This window comes from Salmo salar, chromosome 20 (assembly GCF_965601325.2).
Source record: "Salmo salar chromosome 20, fSalSal1, whole genome shotgun sequence".
Taxonomy (NCBI): domain Eukaryota; kingdom Metazoa; phylum Chordata; class Actinopteri; order Salmoniformes; family Salmonidae; genus Salmo; species Salmo salar.
This window is the reverse complement of record NC_138310.1, coordinates 15,647,896-15,669,930: the sequence shown is the minus strand read 5'-3', so window position 1 is coordinate 15,669,930 and position 22,035 is coordinate 15,647,896. Positions and strand designations below refer to the sequence as shown.

General features: G+C 42.4%; 1 protein-coding gene across 6 annotated transcripts; it reads right to left on the bottom strand.

The window, feature by feature from the left end:
• Positions 1–262: 262 nt before the first annotated feature.
• Positions 263–21,625, bottom strand: abhd17b (abhydrolase domain containing 17B, depalmitoylase). Of its 6 annotated transcripts, none has more exons than XM_014160659.3 (5): positions 21,323–21,625; positions 21,105–21,171; positions 18,810–19,288; positions 2,447–2,626; positions 263–2,153 (listed from the first exon to the last, which is right to left on the bottom strand). In XM_014160659.3, exons 3-5 carry the CDS (start codon positions 19,274–19,276, stop codon positions 1,928–1,930), a joined length of 873 nt encoding a protein of 290 aa, XP_014016134.1. In that variant the 5' UTR covers positions 19,277–19,288; positions 21,105–21,171; positions 21,323–21,625; the 3' UTR covers positions 263–1,927. The 6 variants fall into 6 exon arrangements, with proteins under 6 accessions (XP_014016134.1, XP_014016132.1, XP_014016133.1 ...); XM_014160657.3 differs by having other exon boundaries at positions 18,810–19,285; positions 21,323–21,624; XM_014160658.3 differs by having other exon boundaries at positions 21,105–21,625.
• Between the last annotated feature and the right edge of the window lie 410 nt (positions 21,626–22,035).

Here is a 22,035-nt window from a genome sequence, read left to right as displayed (position 1 = left end):
ACTACAAAGTATTGACTCAGGAATGTCAGTACTTAACTAAATGAGATCAGTATTTAATTTTCAATCAATTTGCAAAAATGTCTACACATGTTCACTTTGTCAATATGGAGTACTGGGTGTAGATGGGTGAGAAATCAATTTGAATTCAGGCTGTAAAAAAAAGTGGAATAAGTCAAGGTTAATACTTTCTGAAGGCACGACCATCTTGTGAGTGTCCAGTCAGCTAGTGCTTTCTTTGTCTACAACATACAAATACTTCCTCTTATTTTAAATTGTGTATATCCATTTTATTATAACTATTCAAGATCGTTACATAATTTCCTTCAGTAATGCATCGTCTTAGACAAAAAAAAGAACAGAAATCACATCGTCTGGGTGACCAGATTTCCAGCGGTCATCGGAATAATTTAAAATGCTCACCACAGATGGATGCCGGATCATCATATTCAAGTTACAGTAGTACTTACAACTAGAATTTAAATAGAGGCTTGTCCAGTACAAACTATTTATAAAGTGAAAACGGATGAAAGCATTACATTTAAGTACAGAAAAGTCCCCAGTAGAGTTCAATGACACATTATCTAACAGCAACAACCAATCCTAACAATTCTTGATTACTCTAATATCAACAACCAATCCAAACATTTCAGTTCAGACAGTACCAATCAAAACTAGAGGTTATGGGTAGCATCCATAGCCTTGAGCTAGCCAGAATTTAGCCAGCTAAAAGGTTAATTAAACACTAGCCTATCATGGCATGCAGTAGCACTTTATAACAAAGTCCGCTTCCACTTAGTGTCTTACTAATACAATAAAGTACATGATTGGTAAATGTTTTACCTTATTCTGCATTAGAGTCTCTCCGAACCCTCCCCCCCCAAAAAAATACATGTATTCTGTCAGATATAAGGCTTAAACAAAAAGTGCGCAAGAGTCCAGTTGTGTCCTCCGTAAAACCAAGCTGTCTTCAAAGCAATTTCCAATCACGCATTAACGACTGTCACTGTTTTTCAAAGCTTTATGGCATCAGTGGCATGAGTCTTAAACTATGTAACAAGAACTACCAGGTGTGCAGGCAGCTTATACAAAATCAATATTTAGAAGTGCTATTCCTCTGAAATGATCGAGCTTTATTATTCGTTTTACTGTATAAATTGAGTCGTAGCAGCTTTACTGAAAGAATACATGAAACAAAAAGCTTTGTATAGCTTAAACAATTGAGAGGTTTCTAGGATGCTGTCCGTACCCAGTGCTTTTTCTTCAATATGCTGAACAGTTGGCAACACTGGCACTGCCATTTTAAAATGTCAGAGTTTTATCTTGTACAGTTCTAAGTAACATGTGATAGGTGCAAACTTAATATATATAAAAATAAACAAAACATCCATGTTGACCACATTGTAGCAGACTTGTGCTCCTTAGTCAAGACAGACTTAGTTGAGTGGCGGTCCAGTCTTCCATCCAGCATAGCTGCTCCACAGAAACCTCTTAGATATGCTCAGAGGTGTGTGCATCAGATGTCCATACATTGGACCAGAACTGCATCCTTCTGAAAGGCAGCAAAAAAAAAAGTGACAAGCACACAAAATCCAACTGCTCTTCTGTGCTCAAAACACACAATCCTTGAGTACACTCAAGTGGTCCACTGTAGCTCAGTTGGTAAAGGGCACTTTCCAGCTAGGATAGTGGGGTTGGATTCCTGGACCACCCGTATGTAAAATATATGCACCCATGACTAAGTCGCTATGGATAAAAGCGTCTGCTAAATGGCATGTTATTATATCCGTCCATCATCCCCCTCCGTCTCTCATCACCACGCTGTTTCAAATTATAAACTAAAATATACAACAAAAAAAAAAACACTTTAAAAAAGGATGGGTATTTCAAAATGTTCAGTTGCAGCAGGTGGGTGGACTAAGGGTCGAAGTCAAGTTGACAAGTTGACGAGCTCGTGGGCCACAAACTGTTTCAAGCGCTCCAGGTACTGTCCGTAGAGCTCGACGTCGTTGTGGCCGGCACCTTCCACCCACAGGGGCTCCACGGGCCTCTGGCAGCGCTCGTACAGCGCCAGGCCGTGGGAGAAGTCGATCACCTCGTCTTCCGTCCCGTGGATCACCAGCACCGGAGACGTCACCTTGGAGATCTTGTCAATACTTTGGGAGGCAGGGTGAGGACAGACGCATGGACGTACACACACACACAAAAGAGGAAGGGAACAGTTAGGCAAGTATAATTTCCCCCAATGCTGAAACAGATGACATGAATAGGACTTAAAATTACCCAATGTGGTCATGTCAACAGCAGGCAGCTTCCCCTTTCAGCCTTGTCAACAGTGTATTTCTCCATAACCTGGTGGCAACCAAGGACCACCAGATGGGGCTATTGAGTCCAGAGTGACTCAAACATGACTGCTTTTATGGTGTGTGTGTGTGTGTGTGTCTCTCACTTGGGAAAGGCATCAAAGCAGTAGGTTTTCTTGGTGTCTGGGAAGGCCACTCTCATGCCAGAGGTGAGGGGGGAATGCAGTACGACTGCGGCACTCTCGTAGCGTGCTGCCAGGTCCACGGACGGGACCGTACCGATACTCTGACCATACACGATCACGTTCTCTGGCCTAATACCGTACCTGAGGGGGGAGACAGAATACCCTCGGGTTAAACATTATCAGCATCAAGGTGGTAAATAACCTAATATATGATAATGTAGGCCTAGTCAAGATCAGGATGATAATATAGTAAGTTATTCAGTCAGTCTTCATTGACATGATTCAGTCACTACTCAGGTCAGAAGTCAATTGGTCAGGAGAAGGTGGAAGTCAAGGATAGGTGTGGGGCCATTGACATGTCAATAAGACCAAAGAAAAATTAAATATAGAGATGTACACATCTCTGTACATCACTTTGGATAAAAGTGTCTGCTAAATGGCATAAGTGAGAGACAGAATTCCATAGCTGATTATGGAGAATGTGACCAACACAGCCAGTCAGCTGATGATCCTGGCTCTAAACCGCTGCAGGACTGAGAACAAAACATCAGTTCTACCTAACCCAGCATGTACTGTACAACAGCACCTCTATTTCTTAAATCAATATATGAAGAGTGTCTTAACACCCAAAAAAGGCAATTGTCTCTACCTACTAGCACTGAATTTGCAAAGAAATAGGCCTACTTTGAAGGAAAAAAATGTACTTAAAGATGAATTAACTAATTGTACGTCACCTCTGGATAAGAGCGTCTACTAAATTACAAAATGTAATCCACTATTCCCTATAAGAAAAATAATTATCATGAAAGAGCGGATTGTTGTTGCCAATGGAACAACCTCATTTTCTGATTATGCAAATGAAATCAATAACATGCAACTAGTAGGTTTTCAAAACATTTCACTTTAGAAAGGTGAGGCAAAGAAGCTCCACAAAAACAGAGCATGGGTGTGTTCATTTGGGCATGTAACAGAAAATGTTTGGCAACTGAAATGAAAAAGAGTATCTTCCCATTTGGTGCATGAACACAAAGCTTTTGTATTGAAGCTTCAGACATCCTCTGCCCCCAGCGACTTGCCAGTGAAATCCAGCCAGGCTGAACATTGACCCCAGAGTAGGTCATCCAACTGGTTGGAGTGTGACAGCACAGGCACGTGATGGGGCGGAGGCTCACAGGAGGTCAAAGCCATCCAATGGACTATGTAGGAGTTTCCCCGTTTGACAAGGTCCCATAGGAATTAACCTATATAAAATAACCTAAATACTCAATGTGGGTGAGGAATTTAAAAACTTCAGCCTGTTCTTTACATGCAACCGTTTTTGAACGTTAGGCCTGGATGTCATCTTTAGTCTATATCAGACACATCTAATCTAGTTACTGGTTTTACTGCCAGGCTATAAAAGGCTGGCCAAAGCATAAAAATAAGAGGTTGTCAAAACACACTGATTATAAATTAATCTAAAACATCTGATATACAGTAAAGTCAGGTGATATGAACGTGTGTGTTCTGCCAGGCCAAAAAGGACCAATTTCAGCATGAACTCACTTCACCTCACTGAGCATGCTCCATGGTTATGCAAGCTCTAACACCCCATCAATGTATTCCCTGAGCCGAGACCAATCCAAACTATAATGCAATAGATCCTTTCGCTCTGTCACCCCCACCTCATATTGTCTAGGGTGGAACTCTACTAGTGTCACTACTAGGGCTGACCTCAATTAGTCGACTGTCTTTTGTTTGGAGCCCTCCGCTACCTTGCCTGCGCGCAAATGTAGGCATATAAAATTGCCCATTTGGGGATCTGATAGTATTTCTGATTGGCTTAACGCACCACCACTAATGACCTGTAGAGATTCTCAAAGTAATGTTTTCACCTCAAAATAGCAGACGGTTCTCTGTCAACCAATATTTTTTTGGGGGGGGGGGACAGGCCTAGTCACTACACAAGTACATAGAATCTACTGTGCTATCCTACTGCATCTCCAGCCGGCCTCGGAGCCTGATTCCTCCAGGTTTCTTCCTAGGTTCCTGCCTTTCTAGGGAGTTTCCTAACCACTGTGCTTCAATATCTGCATCGCATGCTGTTTGGGGTTTTAGGCTGCGTTTCTGTATAGCACTTTGTGACAGCAGCGGATGTAAGGGCCTTATAAATACATGTTATTGATTGACTACAGTGACACCACCAATACAGAGGGAGAGAATTATATTCATTGAAGAGGGACGTCTTTGAAAAGTCCAGGTAGTCCCTCCCGGTTTGTCTGTTTTCATCCGTTTGGTGCCTAATATATAGTGCATTCAGAAAGTATTCAGACCCAACTTGTCCCACATTGTTATATTATAGCATATTCTAAATGGTTTGTTCCCTCCCCCCCTTTCAATCTATACACAATACCCCATTTCACAGTAAGGTCCACACAAATACAATTTCATTTTGTTTGAATGACATACCAAACATTTACACAAGTACTCAGTGATTACAGCCTTGAGTCTTCTTGGGTATGACACTACAAGCTTGGCACACCTGTATTTGTGGAGTTTCTCCCATTCTTCTCTGCAGATCCTCTCAAGCTCTGTCAGGTTGGATGGGCAGCGTTGCTGCACAGCTATTTTCAGGTCTCTCCAGAGATGTTCGATCGGGTTCAAGTGCAGGCTCTGGCTAGGCCACTCAAGGACATTGCGAGACTTGTCCCGAAGCCAATTTTGCGTTGTCTTGGCTGTGTGCTTAGAGTCGTTGTCCTGTTGGAAGGTGAACCTTTGCCCCAGTCTGAGGTCCTGAGAGCTCTGGAGCAGGTTGTCATCAAGGATCTCTGTACTTTGCTCCGTTCATCTTTCCCTCGATCCTGACTATTCTCCCTGTCATGTTTCCTCCAGACATGACGGTTGGCACTGTGAAGTAGTGATGTGCGACATAAGCCTAGCTTCTTGAAATGGGTCACATACAGGTTGTGTTCTATATATTGTTCTAGTGTTAACTATGAAGTTGTTAATGTTCTTAGCTTTAGCCTTTGAAAATAGACAAAAAGATCCTGGGGATAAGCATGTGCATCTTCAATATGTACCACTGTTCCACTTTAGTGCATTTAACTATATGTCACAAGTAAAAGCCTTGGGTAGTGAGTTGACAATTCCAAGTCTGGAAGGTTTAAACTACCCTCAGACTTAAAATAAAGGAACATTTTACATCTTCCTAATGAATTTCTATAAATACCTGTTATGACCGATAATACGTTTTTAAAGAATGCCTTCGGTGGGATAATTGGTATTACCGAAAATGTGCCATTCTAAGAGAGGCTTATAGGAAGATCATTCCATTTAACTAGATCTGCTTTCATATTGTTGAAAAATTAAAGTAATATATATATATATACACACTTTCATTTCTCAACAATATGAAAGCAGATCTTAAACACAATGTAACTCCAAGTCAATCACACTTCTGTGAAATCAAACTGTCCACTTAGGAAGCAACACTGATTGACAATAAATTTCACATGCTGTTGTGCAAATGGAATAGACAACAGGTGGAAATTATAGGCAATTAGCAAGACACCCCCAATAAAGGAGTGGTTCTGCAGGTGGTGACCACAGACCACTTCTCAGTTTCTATGCTTCCTGGCTGATGTTTTGGTCACTTTTGAATGCTGGCGGTGCTTTCACTCTAGTGGTAGCATGAGACGGAGTCTACAACCCACACAAGTGGCTCAGGTAGTGCAGCTCATCCAGGATGGCACATCAATGTGAGCTGTGGCAAGAAGGTTTGCTGTGTCTGTCAGCGTAGTGTCCAGAGCATGGAGGCGCTACCAGGAGACAGGCCAGTACATCCGGAGACGTGGAGGAGGCCGTAGGAGGGCAACAACCCAGCAGCAGGACTGCTACCTCCGCCTTTGTGCAAGGAGGAGCAGGAGGAGCACTGCCAGAGCCCTGCAAAATGACCTCCAGCAGGCCACAAATGTGCATGTGTCTGCTCAAACGGTCAGAAACAGACTCCATGAGGGTGGTATGAGGGCCCGACGTCCACAGGTGGGGGTTGTGCTTACAGCCCAACACCGTGCAGAACGTTTGGCATTTGCCAGAGAACACCAAGATTGGCAAATTCGCCACTGGCGCCCTGTGCTCTTCACAGATGAAAGCAGGTTCACACTGAGCACATGTGACAGAGTCTGGAGACGCCGTGGAGAACGTTCTGCTGCCTGCAACATCCTCCAGCATGACCGGTTTGGCGGTGGGTCAGTCATGGTGTGGGGTGGCATTTATTTGGGGGGCCGCACAGCCCTCCATGTGCTCGCCAGAGGTAGCCTGACTGCCATTAGGTACCGAGATGAGATCCTCAGACCCCTTATGAGACCATATGCTGGTGCGGTTGGCCCTGGGTTCCTCCTAATGCAAGACCTCATGTGGCTGGAGTGTGTCAGCAGTTCCTGCAAGAGGAAGGCATTGATGCTATGGACTGGCCCGCCCGTTCCCCAGACCTGAATCCAATTGAGCACATCTGGGACATCATGTCTCGCTCCATCCACCAACGCCACGTTGCACCACAGACTGTCCAGGAGTTGGCGGATGCTTTAGTCCAGGTCTGGGAGGAGATCCCTCAGGAGACCATCCGCCACCTCATCAGGAGCATGCCCAGGCGTTGTAGGGAGGTCATACAGGCACGTGGAGGCCACACACACACTACTGAGCCTCATTTTGACTTGTTTTAAGGGTATTACAAAGTTGGATCAGCCTGTAGTGTGGTTTTCCACTTTAATTTTGAGTGTGACTCCAAATCCAGACCTCCATGGGTTGATAAATTTGATTTCCATTGATTATTTCTGTGATTTGTCAGCACATTCAACTATGTAAAGAAAAAAGTATTTAAGATTTCATTCAGATCTAGGATGTGTTATTTTAGTGTTTCCTCTATTTTTTGAGCAGTGTATATACATACACTTAAGCATCCTAAGTATTTAATTTTTTTGTGGTCCACTTAAAAGGACTAATTATTTTGCTTATTGCCATTTAGTTTTTTTCCCCATGTTAATTTCATATCCTGTGATTTGAGTATTCTGAAAATATTTTTAAGCAAGGGCATTGAACTTTCAATACTGGTCAGGTATAAATCAGAAGAACTCCAAATGAGTTACGTTTATTAATTTTACCAATACCCGTTTTGGGTCCTGTCTAATTCTTTCTGCAAGCGGTTCAATTGCCAGTGCAAACAGGAGGGGGGAGTTGTACATCCCCATATTGTGCCCCTTTCTAAATCAATTTCATCATCAGATAATGTATTGTTTGTGCTTTAGGACATTAATACAATAGTTTTATTATTAAAATTGATTATTTCAGCTGGTAAGTAGAAAGTTTAACAGAAAAGGCCATTCAAGACGGTCGAAAGTCTTTTCTGCATCAATAGCCATTATTGATCAATCTATATTATTTTTTGGGGGCGTATTGTATTAAACCGAAACATGTTTGTGTATTTAATAAGGGTCTCTTTTTTAATAAACCCTGTTTGCTATGTATCAAGTCTGGCGAGACTTTTGCCATTCTATTACTTATAACCTTTGCTATCATTTTGTCACAATTTATTGAACTTATGGGCCTCTAATCAGAAAGGGTCTCCAGATTTTCCTGGTTTTAATATAACTGAACTGTTTCATACATGGAACTACTGAATTGAGTGATGCGTGTTGTCATGTTTAAAACAGGGGTCTACTTTGTCCAAAAAAACTTTATAGAATTGTAATGGGAAAGCCATCAAATTGTATTTCATGCCAATAATGCAATCTGCGAGGGGGGGGGGGGGGAAACGAGAGAGAGAAGAAAAACAAATGATAAAGGACACCGTTGCCCTAGATCCCACAAGAACTATACCTACCTCGGCCTAAACAGTAACCCCACAGGTAACTTCCACAAGGCTGTGAACGACGTAAACGTCAAGGCAAGAAGGGCCTTCTACCTATGCCATCAACAGGAACATAAAACGCAACATCCCAAATAGGATCTGGCCCCCCCAAAAAACTTAAATCAGTTATAGAACCCATTGCCATCCACTGTAGTGAGGTCTGGGGTGCACTCACAAACCAATAAATCACATGAGACAAACACTAGGACTGTGGCAGTCTTGGAATTTGAGGTTAAGGTAATTGGCCAGAATAATGTACACCGGGGGGGGGGGGGTTACAATTCTGTTCGTACACTTGTTAACATGGATATGGTTCTTTATAAAAACCCATTTGAAACAAGCCACTACACTTAGTTATTATCCTGGTATTTCATTATTATTCAGGTTATTACATAAATATTACATCAAATGTCAGGTTGGAAGGGGGGGGGGGGGGGGGGGGGGAGGAAATCTGTCACATTTGTGTATTGACAACATTAACGGAGTCAAAATAAAGATATGCCTACCTTGTCGGTTGGCTTTTCTGCATATAAAAAATAAAATACAGATCCTATTGACACTAAACCATTCAAACGAAGTCTGGGTTTCGTCCCACTTTTCCCAAATTTTCACAAGGAGTACGCTGTAATGAGACATAATGTAGCCTAAGCTACTGAAAATAGGCCTTGTATAAAGATTTGAAATCATGACAGGAGCGTTTGATTCTTAAGAGTCCAAACAGGCTACTTTAGGAAACTTTCTGGATGGACATATAGACCTACAGAGAATCAGCTTACTCAGACAAACCCATGTTAAAAGCATGCATCAAAGACACCAGTGTGTTAGAAATATTTGCTTTTCTTTACATGTTAAAAACACCTAGGACTACCTTAACCTACTTTCAGAAAACCTATAAGATAATGAAAATGACAAGGAAATGATGAAGGGGACAGCTATGCTATAGTATGAAGATGAAATTGACAATGATTCAAATAGAAACAAACACACACCACGTCCATAGAAACATGGCCATAAGTCCATTTATCAGCGACGCCAATTAGAGGGGGAGTTTGTTGGAAAGATTTTTCAAATACTGTGAGGAACTATTATAATTTGAATAGATGTATTAAAAATACATTAAAAAAAAATAATCAAAAAGGACTTTATTGACTTAATGTGTGAGGTGAAGGGGGAAAAAAATAATATTTGAAAAATTACTGAAGCCCAGCTGGGTACTTCCCTACATTTGTGAGAAACAGGCCAGGTACTTCCATGCGTACTCAGGCGCGTGTGTTCCGTCAACATTAAGAGGACAGAGAAACAAGACATGTCATTGCTCACATGGAGCGGGTAAATGGTATGAAATAAACCAAAACTTGTTGCATATTAACGTCTTCATCATAACCGTCAATTACACATTCAATTAGTCACAGCCATAACAAAAAACTGAGAAACTGCATGCAGAATTCTGCAAAAATACACACAAAACCCCAAATAATGCATGCAGAGCAGAATTAGGACTATCTGCTAGTTATCAAAATACAAAAAAAGAGCTGTTAAATTTTACATCCACCTAAAAGGAAGCAATGCCCACACCAAAGTCCTCACCTACAGAGAGAGATGGATTAATTTAGAAGAGTCTCCCCAGCCAGCTGGTTCTGAGGCACTCTGTTCACAAATACAAATAGACCGCACAGAGCCCCAGGACAGCAACACAATTAAACCCAAACAAATGAGAAATAAAAAAAAAGAATTATGACACACTAGAAAGAATCAACCCCCCCACCCCCCCAAAAAAAGGAGAAAATTGGAATGCTACCTGGACCTAAACAGAGTACAGTGGCAGAATACCTGACTACTGACTGACCCAGAATTATTGAATATGTACAGACTGTGCAAAGCCTTGCTATTGAGTCACCTGGCTCGAGAGAAGACAGGTTATGTGCCTGCAAAATGAGGGGGAAACTGATCTGCCCTTCCTAACATCCTGCCAAATGTATAACCACATTAGAGATACATATTTCCCACAGAGCCACAAAGAATTTGAAAACAAATCTAACATTGATAACACTTGAAATGTATATCTCTTTTTGAAACCTTTAATGCAATATTAACTGTTAAGTTATTTGTTGATGTTGTCTTCTCACTAATGTTTTTCACTTGCTTTGGCAACGCAAACATGCTTCCCATGCCAATAAAGCCCCTTTGAATAGAATTTTGAGAGAGCGAGAACTAGAGAAAGAAAGAGGAAGTAGGCTAAGCGAGCGAGCGAGCAAATGTAAGGGAAGAATGAAGAAGGGAAGAACAGAACTGACAGGAGAGATCAAGAGGAGGAAGCAGTCAGGCTATAAGCAAATTCGGTCTTGTGTACTGTGTGTTCTGTACCATTTTTCACTTAAGAGGGCCTGATGCTACGTACCCGCCTGTACATTAGTAATAGCTGCTCCCAGCAGTGGAGGCTGCTGAGAGGACGGATCATAGTAATGTCAATGGCATGTTTGATACCATTCCATTGACTCCAATGCAGCCATTATGAGCCGTCCTCCCCTCAGCAGCCTCCACTGGCTCCCAGTCATGTCAATCGGAACTGAAGATTGAGTGGTTACACTCAGACTGAGAACACTGCTGCCATTGTGTGCAGGGCATTGTGGCCCCATACCAAATGACGTTACGAACCACGAGTAGAGGTCGACCGATTATGATTTTTCAATGCCGATAATTGGAGGACCAAAAAAAGCTGATACCGATTAAGTCGGCCGATTTCTTTTATTTTTAATAATGACAATTACAACAATACTGAATGAACACTTATTTTAACTTAATATACATCAATCAAATCAATTTAGCCTCAAATAAATAATGAAACATGCTCAATTTGGTTTAAATAATGCAAAAACAAAGTGTTGTAGAAGAAAGTAAAAGTTCAATATGTGCCATGTAAAAAAGCTAACGTTTAAGTTCCTTGCTCAGAACATATGAAAGCTGGGGGTTCGTTTTAACATGAATCTTCAATATTCCCAGGTAAGAAGTTTTAGGTTGAGGTTATTATTTCTCTCTACCATTTGTATTTCATATACCTTTGACTATTGGATGTTCTTATAGGCACTATAGTATTGCCAGTGTAACAGTATAGTTTCCGTCCCTCTCCTTGCCCCTACCTGGGCTCAAACCAGAAACACATCGACAACAGCCACCCTCGAAGCATCGTTACCCATCGCTCCACAAAAGCCGCGGCCCTTGCAGAGCAAGGGGAACAACTACTCCAAGTATCTGAGCGAGTGACGTTTGAAACGCTATTAGCGCGCACCCCGCTAACCATTGCACATCGGTTACACCAGCCTAATCTCGGGAGTTGATAGGCTTGAAGTCATAAACAGACCTGTGCTTGAAGCATTGCGAAGAGCTGCTGGCAAACGCACGAAAGTGCTGTTTGAATGAATGCTTTAGCCTGCTGCTGCCTACCACCGCTCAGTCAGACTGCGTTATCAAATCATCAACTTAAACATAATAACACAGAAATAGGAGCCTTAAGTCATTAATATAGTCAAATTCGGAAACTATCATTTTGAAAACAAAACGTTTATTCTATCAGTGAAATACGGAACCGTTCCGTATTTTTATCTAACGGGTGGCATCCCTAAGTCTAAATATTCCTGTTACATTGCACAACCTTCAATGTCATAATTCTGGCAAATTAGTTCGCAACGAGCCAGGTGGCCCAAACTGTTGCATATACCCTGACTCTGCGTACAATGAACGCAAGAGAAGTGACACAATTTCCATAGTTTAATATTGCCTGCTAACATGAATTTCCTTTAACTAAATATGCAGGTTTAAAAAAAAAAAAATAAACACTTCTGTCTATTGATTTTAAGAAAGGCATTGATGTTTATGGTTAGGTACATTCGTGCAAAGATTGTGCTTTTTTCGCAAATGCGCTTTTGTTAAATCATCCCCCGTTTAGCGAAGTAGGCTGCCTTTGGTAGGAAGAAAGTTCTCACAGTTCGCAACGAGCCAGGCGGCCCAAACGGCTGCATATACCCTGACTCTGTTGCACAGAACGCAAGAGAAGTGACAATTTCCCTAGTTAAAATAAATTAATGTTAGCAGGCAATATTAACTAAATATGCAGGTTTAAAAATATATAGTTGTGTATTGATTTTAAGGGGCTTTTTTCGCAAATGCGCTTGTTAAATCACCCGTTTGGCAAAATAGGCTATGATTCAATGATAAATTAACAGGCACCGCATCGATTATATGCAGTACAGGAGAAGCTAGATAAACTAGTAATATCAACAACCATGTGTAGTTAACTAGTGATTGTTAAGATTGTTTTTTATAAGATGGTGCTCATATGGCTCAGTTGGTAGAGCATGGTGTGTGCAACGCCATGGTTGTGGGTTCGATTCCCACGGGGGGCCAGTACAACAACAAAAAAAAAAATGCATGAAATGTATGCATTCACTACTGTAAGTGGCTCTGGATAAGAGCTTCTGCTAAATTACTAAAATGTAAATAAGATAAGTTTAATGCTAGCTAGCACCTTACCTTGGCTCCTTGCTGTACTCGCATAACAGGTAGTCAGCCTGCCACGCAGTCTCCTTGTGGAGTGCAATGTAATCGGCCATGATCGGTGTCCAAAAATGCCGATCACCGATTGTTATGAAAACTTGAAAAATCGTCCCTAATTAAAATCGGCCATTCCGATTAGTCGGTCGACCTCTAACCACAAGTTAATAAAACCACTTACTGTGTGGGTTGCCCTGGCCTCTATGGTGTGTGTGTGTGTTCAATGCTGGAGAAGAGACCTTAATTTTGTCTCCAATCAATAATATGATTGATTAGGAAGTTTGTCGTTTTCACTTCCTGGGGCACAGGCTGTTGCCGGGGTTGCATTGGGTCTCAGTAGAGATCCTATAAAATTCTGTCTGAAACCTCATTGGAGATCTGTTGCTAGGCTACCAGTCAATATTAGACTTAGGAGGATTGACTGCTGGAACACCTCCAAGTCCAAGTGAAAAGAAAATTATACAGCACTATTCTATAGGAGTGGACAGCCCTCCCAACCACAGCAGGCTCACACTGAGAAAACAAAACCCTTTCAGTTCCAGAATCTCACAAACGGGTGTCAACAATTTCACAAACAAACTGTATACTACACACTGAACGTGCCATCCTACTCGTGTACACAACGCAATCACACCCTTTTTATGAAAGCAATTTCGATACTGGTCTTATCTAGGACATAGTTCATTAAACATGTCCTCTATCCATCCCGGATCTCAGCCTACTTCCCTCGTCCCTATCGTCTCCCTCTCTCTGGGTGGTGAAGAGAGCAGATGGTGTTACCGACACACCCAGGTGCGGGGCCTCAATGCCATAACCGGATACTGGCTGTACGCCCTATACCCTAGGACAATATGCAACAATAAAGAGTGTGTGTACACACCGGCAAAGCAGTCTGCTGACGGTGTGGGACACACCTTCTGACTCATGACTGAGTCACCCGACTACTCAGGTAAAACATTTTTTGTTTTTAAAAGAAGACGACCTCACCCTGCACCAGAACAAATAAACGTACAGCACACACACACACTAGGGCTGTCCCCGACTAAATAAGATCTTGGTCAACAAAGAGAGTCGTCTGTTCTTTCGACCAATCGATTGTCTACATTGAAATAAAACTTGTATTTTTCCATATATTGAGCATGTCTGATGCTTTAAGCACACGATTAAATAATTAAGAGAAAGTACGAACAGCAATTGATTTGATTGTGCTATGCTCAGAATTGCTGTGCTGTGTTAAAAATAAAAAACAGCGAGTGACTGACTAGAACCCGTTGTTTCCCTCCTCCCTGCTGCAGCGACCACCATAGGACAGCAAAGTGTTCATCCCACCGTCCGTGTTGCTGAAACATAATCACAGCCATTTGACTGAAAAGTTCTGTACCAAAATCATTAATTTGTTTAGGAAAAACATTCCCTCAACCCTTGCTCGCTTCACGTGACACATATGTATCACATGCACGTGACCAAAGGCCGAGTCGCACAGGACTAGTATTACTAGAGAACGTTGGTCATGTAATTATTCCAGAATGTCTGTTATTCCAGAGGACGATTCAGATGGGATTTCTCTTCTTTTTTTGGGGGGGGGGGGGGGGGGGTTCTCCAAACTGCCCCCTGTAATTCTTATTTTTGTTCAATAAATTGACAGTTATGACAGAAGCCTGGAGGTTTTTCATTCTAGGAATGAATATGCATTATTTTAACATGTTGAGGTGATAGGGCCACACTGAACTTGGTTACCAAGTTTCTAAACCATCTTTGGTTTAGTGTCGCCATAATATTTGAATTGAGGAAGTGTGATCATAATCATTAGGATATTTTGGCAATCTTCAGTGAACTAAACAATGCAATTGAGATGTTTTTTAAGGCTATGGATGAGAAAGTTACCTTATTTAGAAACATTTGCCAGCTGTATTTTGCTTTAATATCTATTAACATTAAGGGTTGATAAAGTTGATATATGAATGTCCTGCATGTAAGCTAAGTTAATGTGCAGCACTTTGGTTCGATAAATTGAAGTATTTGTTTTCTTGCGCAAACCGTAAGCAACACCTGTCAAACGCAAGCATTTCTCTCAACACAGGGATGTCGATTTGCACGGGACTAATATTTTGAGAGGACCTTGGAGTTGGCCCCCCCCAAAAAAACAGTAGGTTATTCTGGCTGGAATAGTTACTCTCCTGCCATGTAAAAATTACTGACAGGCCTCTCGAGTGGCACAGTGGTCTAAGGCATTGCAGTGTTAGCTGTGCCACTAGAGATCCTGATTCGAGTCCAGGCTCTGTTGCAGCAGGACGCGACCCGTGAGACGCACTGGGCGGCGCACAATTGGCCCAGCATCGTCTAGGTTAGGCCGGCAGGGATGTCCTTGTCCCATCGCGCTCTAGTGACTCCTGTGGCGGGCCGGGCGCATGCATGCTGGCACGGTCGCCAGGTGTACAGTGTTTCCTCTGACACATTGATGTGGCTGGCTTCCGGGTTAAGCGGGCATTTTGTCAAGAATCAGTGTGGCTTGGACGGACAGCTCTCGACCTTTGCCTCTCCCGAGTCTGTAAGGGAGTTGCACCGATGGGACAATTCGATACCACGAAATTGGGGAGAAAGAAAATTACTAACTGGCAGATTCGGACAGGACTAAAATTACAGATGTGGTGTTTTGCGCTCATAATTACATTACCCAACCTCCCCCAGTAAAACTAATCCCATCCGAAGAGGGCACAATAGGGCCTGGAGAAGGTTTATCATCAAAGATCTCTGTACTTTGTGCCGTTCATCTTCCCTTGACCCTGACTAGTCTCCCAGTCCCTGCCACTGAAAAACATCCCTACAGCATAATGCTGCCACCACCATGCTTCACGCTTGGCATTCTGGCCAAAGAGTTCAATCTTGGTTTCGTCAGACCAGAGAATCTTGTTTCTCATGCTCTGAGAGTCCTTTAGGTGCCTTTTGGCAAATTCCATGCAGGCTGTCATGCACCTTTTTACTGAGGAGTGGCTTCGGTCTGCAGAGATGGTTGTCCTTCTGGAAAGTTCTCCCATCTCCACAGAGGAACTCTGGAGCTCTGTCAGAGTGACTATCGGGTTCTTGGTCACCTTCCAGACCAAGGCCCTTCTCCCCTGATTGTGCAGTTTGGTGGGGAAGCAAGCTCTAGGAAGAGTCTTGGTGGTTCCAAACTTCTTCCATTTAAGAATGGAGGCCACTGTGTTCTTGGGGAACTTCAATACTGCAGACATTCTCATCACTTTTGTTAGACAATAAGGCAAGGGCTGTTTCATCTCATTCTACTGCTGCCTCCGCCGCATTGATCTCAACACTAATATGAAATTAACCATGTTATTATGCATATAGCTACATGGTCTAGGAAAAGGCACCAATTCAACAGCGCACTAATGCGTTTCAGAATTGTGGACAGCGACCACGATTCTGGACAAAGCACACCAATTCCACATTTACTTTATAACAAAATAATATATTTTTTTAAGTGTTGCACCATTGTTCTTATGTAAAATAAATAATTTCAGTAGCACGTTTTTAGACTGATCCCCATGGCCTCCACAATGGATCAGTCCACTCAGACAGGTGTCTTGTATAGAGGTGGGACGATTTCAAGTTTTCATAACAAATCGGTAATCGGCATTTTTGGACGGCGATTATATTGCAATCCACGAGGAGACAGAGTGGCAGGCTGACCACCTGTTAAGCGAGTGTAGCATCAAAAGGACCTTGTGGCTGCAAGGAGCCATGGTAAGTTGCTAGCTAGCATTATACTTACCATATAAAAAAAAATCTTCACTCTCTAGTTAACTACACATGGTTGATGATATTACTAGGTTAACTAGCTTGTCCTGCGTTGCATATAATCAATGCAGTGCCTGTTAATCATTGAATCACAGCCTACTTCAACTTCGTAAAACGGGTGATGATTTAACAAAAGGGCATTCGTGAAGAAAAAAAAAAGCACAATCGTTGCATCAATGTACCTAACCATAAACGCCTTTCTTAAAATCAATACACAAGTAAACATTTTTGAACCTGCATATTTAGTTAAAATAAATTCACGTTAGCAGGCAATATTAACTAGGGAAATTGTGTCACTTCTCTTGCGTTCAGTGGAAGCAGAGTTAGGGTATATGCAGCAGTTTGGGCAGCCTGGCTCGTTGCGAACTGTGTGAAGATAATTTCTTCCAAACACAGACCGTAATTCATTTGCCAGAATTTTACATAATTATGACATAACATTTAAGGTTGTGCAATGTAACAGCAATATTTAGACTTGGGGTTGCCACCCGTTCGATAAAATACGAAACAGTGCCGTATTTCACTAAAAGAATAAACGTTTTGTTTTCGAAATGATAGTTTCCAGATTTGACCATATTAATGACCTAAGGCTCGTATTTATTATATTATAATTAAGTCTGTGATTTGATAGAGCAGTCTGACTGAGCAGTGGTAGGCAGCAGCAGGCTCGTAAGCATTGATTCAAACAGTACTTTAGTGCGTTCGCCGGCAGCACTTAGCAATGCTTGATGCACTTAACTTCAAGCCTATCAACTCCCGAGATTAGGCTGGCAATACTAAAGTGCCTATAAGAACATCCAATAGTCAAAGGTATATGAAATACAAAATGGTAGAGAGAAATAGTCACTGCGTCATAATTCCAATAATAACTACAACCTAAATTCTTAACTGGGTATATTGAAGACTCGTTAAAGGAACCACCAGCTTTCAAATATTTTCATATTCTGAGCAAGGAACTTAAACGTTAGCTTTTTTACATGCCACATATATTTCACTTATTTTCTTCTCCAACACTTTTTTCATTATTTGAGACAATATAATAGATTTTTATTTAAAGTAATACAATAAAAGTTAATTCAGTATTGTTGTAATTGCCATTACTACAAATATTTAAAATAAAAAATATATAAAGACAAAAAAATGAAAAAGGAATATTAAAATCGGCTTTTTTGGTCCTCCAATAATTGGTATCGGCGTTGAAAAATCATTAAAAAATAAAAATACAAAAAAAAAAAATATAAAAAAAAAAATCCATCGAACTCTATTAGAGATGCCATTAAATTACGAGAGTATTCCAATTCTTAATTCTATGGTCATCTTTATCATATCTGCATCTAAATACATGTACAAGTTTCCCCACATGTCTCTGTTAATCCAAACACAGGGCAGTGAAATACGGCAAGATTAACCATGTTATTTAAACGAGGCCAGGGCTCCCTGAAGAACAGAACAATATCACATGCCCAGTGGATACTTGGGGCAGGCAGTGGCATGGAGGCCACAGGGTGAGGAAGGTCCCCATTGCGCTGATCTGAGGTCTGTGTCTTTTTGCCCTGTGTGGTTACAAATAAGACTTATGGGGGGTGGGTTTATCTTGGATCTGCCATTAGGGGCAGCTTCTACCATGAGGGTGTCAGTCAGTTTGGCAATTATGGGCCAAAACTGACATGGAACTTTGGATTACCAGTGGATGGGTGGCGTAGTGGGGCAGAACCTGGCATAATTTTGAGGTGGTTAGAGCGTTGGGCCAATAACCAAAAGGTTGCTAGATCGAATCCCCGAGCTAACAAGGTAAAAATATGTCCTTCTGCCCCTGAACAACCCACTGTTCCTAGGCCGTCATTGTAAATAAAAATGTTCTTAACTGACTTGCCTAGTTAAATTATTTTTTACAAATGTGCAGTTTAGCCTTACAATGCCAGAGTACGCTCTGATTTTCAATCATTCGATGTAATGAACAGGAAAAGCTGTCCCCACCTTGCTTTCCAACCTAGGGCATATAAGCCACGGAGCGAGCTGAAGGTGGAAAGACAGTCAACAACGTCACAGACAGCTGCTCCTCCACCATCACCTCCGCCCCCTGGTCTCTTTACTTACCGTGTCCTGAGGGAGTGCCAGGCGGCGTCCACGTCGGCATACAGGTTTTTTTCCGAGGGTTTCCCCGAGCTGGCCCCGTAGCCAGAATAGTCGTAGGAGAAGACGTTGCAGTTGATGCGTGAGCCCAGGCCAATGTAGAAGCTGCTCATCTGGCCCAGGTCCACGGCGTTGCCGTGCGAGAAGAGGAGCGTGAAGCGGGCACTGGGCGAGCAGCGCACAAACATACAGGCGATGCGGTTGCCACGCGAAGTGCGCGTCATGAAGCACTCGATGGCGTCCTTCTCATGCGCCGAGTACTGCCAGTCTGCACGCTCAGACAGGTGCAGGGTCCAGCGGCTGCCGCTCTCGTCACACAAGAGGGTGTAGGTGGGCTCCGGGGGCAGGAAGGCCAGCTTGGAGGTGATCTTGCTGGGACATGGAGGGCAGCAGAATAGGCAGCACAGCTCACTCAGGGACAGGTGGTTCATCCTCAAACCCTGCTGGGGCAAGGGGGGGATCATTACCATTTACTGCTCATCATTCACTATTACTAAAAAGGTATCATTGACGTGGCACATTAAATAGCAAACACTTGCATGATCTCCCCAAGACAGAGGACAAATGGGAGGGTGTAAGGTGCATGCATGTTTACATGTGGTTAGGTTAATTGTACACCTCATGTCTCTTATCCAGCCCAGTGCACAAGCACACCCCAGTTATTGATGGCCATTTTGAAAGTATGCTCAGACACACAGCTGTGACTCACAGCTGAGTCTCGACCACTGATGTATTACTCACTCCACCAACAGACCAACAACCGACCATGAGTCACACATGTTAAAGCGTATCACCAGATTTCACCTCTGCTTAAACTCTAACAGAAACCCTGTATCTAAAACACGTTGAGGCTAAACATGTATTTTGGGTTCGGCGAACCCTGGGAAGAGTCGACCGCGAGTGTTTAGGCTACTAGGCTGGTGTGCAGGGATTCTCAAAGCTCTCTATCCACCCTGTCTTGTTAAGTAGGAAATAACATGAACTCGCCTCGGCTTGCCCTCAACAAAGCTGCTTTTACATACATGCCTTCCTTGGCCCTGGGATCATTCGACAGTACTGATGAGCATTTCTTCTGTCTGCCTCAAAGTTTCTCGCTACGCTGAGTACATAGAGTAGCTTTTCCAATGCCTCCTCGGTCCCAGGCTTGCTTTCAGAAATAACTTTTAGTTGGTTTGTTAAGAGCCTGTTGGTCAGCTTCTTTGTGATGATCTGTCTGCACTGCCTTATTCAATGATGCCCTATCAAAATGTCCCTCTGGTGAAATGGCTAGGTGTTTTCAATGTATTCTGTGAACCACACATGCTTTAAGAAAATATATTGTTGTCATATGCATGTTTCTCAATCTCCAGTTCTGACTGGTCCATTTAGTCAGTCCTCAAGTGCTCATTTTAATGCATGCCATTCCCTCCCACTATACTGTGTTGCCTAATCACTTTATCCCTACCTCAATTACCTCGTTCCACTGCACATCGACTGTACTGGTACCCTGTGTATACAGCCAAGTTGTCATTACTGTGTATTTATTCCTTGTTTTTAATTTTCTATTATTTACTTTGCATTGCTTGGAATGGGCAATAAGTAAGCATGTCACTGTTAATCTAAACCTGCTGTTAAAGCACGTGACAAATACAATTTTATGGTGTGTGCGTGTGTTTTAATATCCAGGTTATGGGTCAGACATGGGGTGGGCGCAGTCTAGTTCACACAGATTATGGAAGCCTATTTTCGTTAAAGATGGGGCTGGGGACAGGAATCATGCTCAGATGTTAAGATATGTAGTTATGACGATTCTGAAACCACTTCTTTACAGTAAGTTGAGCACTGTCCAACATGAAAATAACCACTTGTCTTGGATGACAAGCTTGGCGGTGACCCCTCCGATAAAAGCAATTCAGATTCTAGGGGACCACAAAAATATCATTGTCGACGAGAGTTTGTTTTAGAGACTAACGTTACAGTACCCAAAAGGCCTGGCTACAACGTTAGCTGGCCTAACGTTACTCTATACATTTAACTAGTTAGCAATTCACGTTAACAGTGGCACTTTTTTTTTCTGAATCCCTGTCGTGTTTGCCAGAATTGCGTCGCATCGATTAGCGAAAACAAATCGTAGGTCTAATTTAAGTGAACAGTCACGCAGTACTCAGCAAAGAAAAGGTAGCTAGCAGCTCATTTACATTAGTTAGCAAGCTAACAAACACCGGCAATAATGTTAAGCTTTGAAAAACTGGTAAACGGCGAAGAGGATCTCACACATACCTGGTTATTGGTAACGTCACGGGTTGTAATTAACGTCTGAACAAGCCAGCTGATGAAAAACAGCTAACTGGAAACAAGTACAGGTAGCTAGTTAACCAGGCAGGTTGACTTGAATGTCCATTCGTTCCCCCTCGTCCACTCTCTTATAGGTAGCGTTAAATAGCTATGTATCTTCTTGACACTTGTACGACTACCCAAACCAAGCTCTGACTACTTACCACTCAAGCTTGTCAACAAGTAGTCCTGATAATGACTTAACTGCATCCACAAGACTTGCGTAAACAAATATGCTATATAATTGTTGACTGTCACCAGTTTCAACCCTTCTCGCTAGCCCACTGTCGCTAGATGTCTTCCGTTCAAGCCAAGGGAACATATCGAAACCGCAGTGGCGAGGTGATGATTGGATTGGTTTATAAGAAAGCCAATTACAAACTACAATGTGCTAACAGAGACCAATCAGATTGCTCAAGGCGGTGTTTTGCAGCGTTGAAAACGACTGACTCACTGGTCGTATTCGATTATGCTGAGCCGCGGGGCACCGGACATAGTCCGTCACGTCATCAGACGAAAGCGCGGAGGGAGGCGCGCCCTTTTCAATTCGAACAGTGATCTGCGCCGCTCGATCATTTTGTCAACAAGGCAGCATGGTGTATGGTCCAGAAACACACAAAAAAAAAATTTCTCGATAAAATAAATGTTAGATTTTTCTAACTATTTTTCATTGGAAATGCAAATAAAGCGTTTATCAAAAGCAATCCCGTTTGCATGGGAAAACACAGGATCCTAGTAATTACTACACGTGCTTAATTACGTCACTTTAGTTTTGAGACGACTTTGCTGTGGCTTTGAAGCGGGCACCTGGCTCACGCACGGGAGGCAGCCATTCCAAACCGAATGCAATCAACCTTCAACCGATAGAAAGCACGCC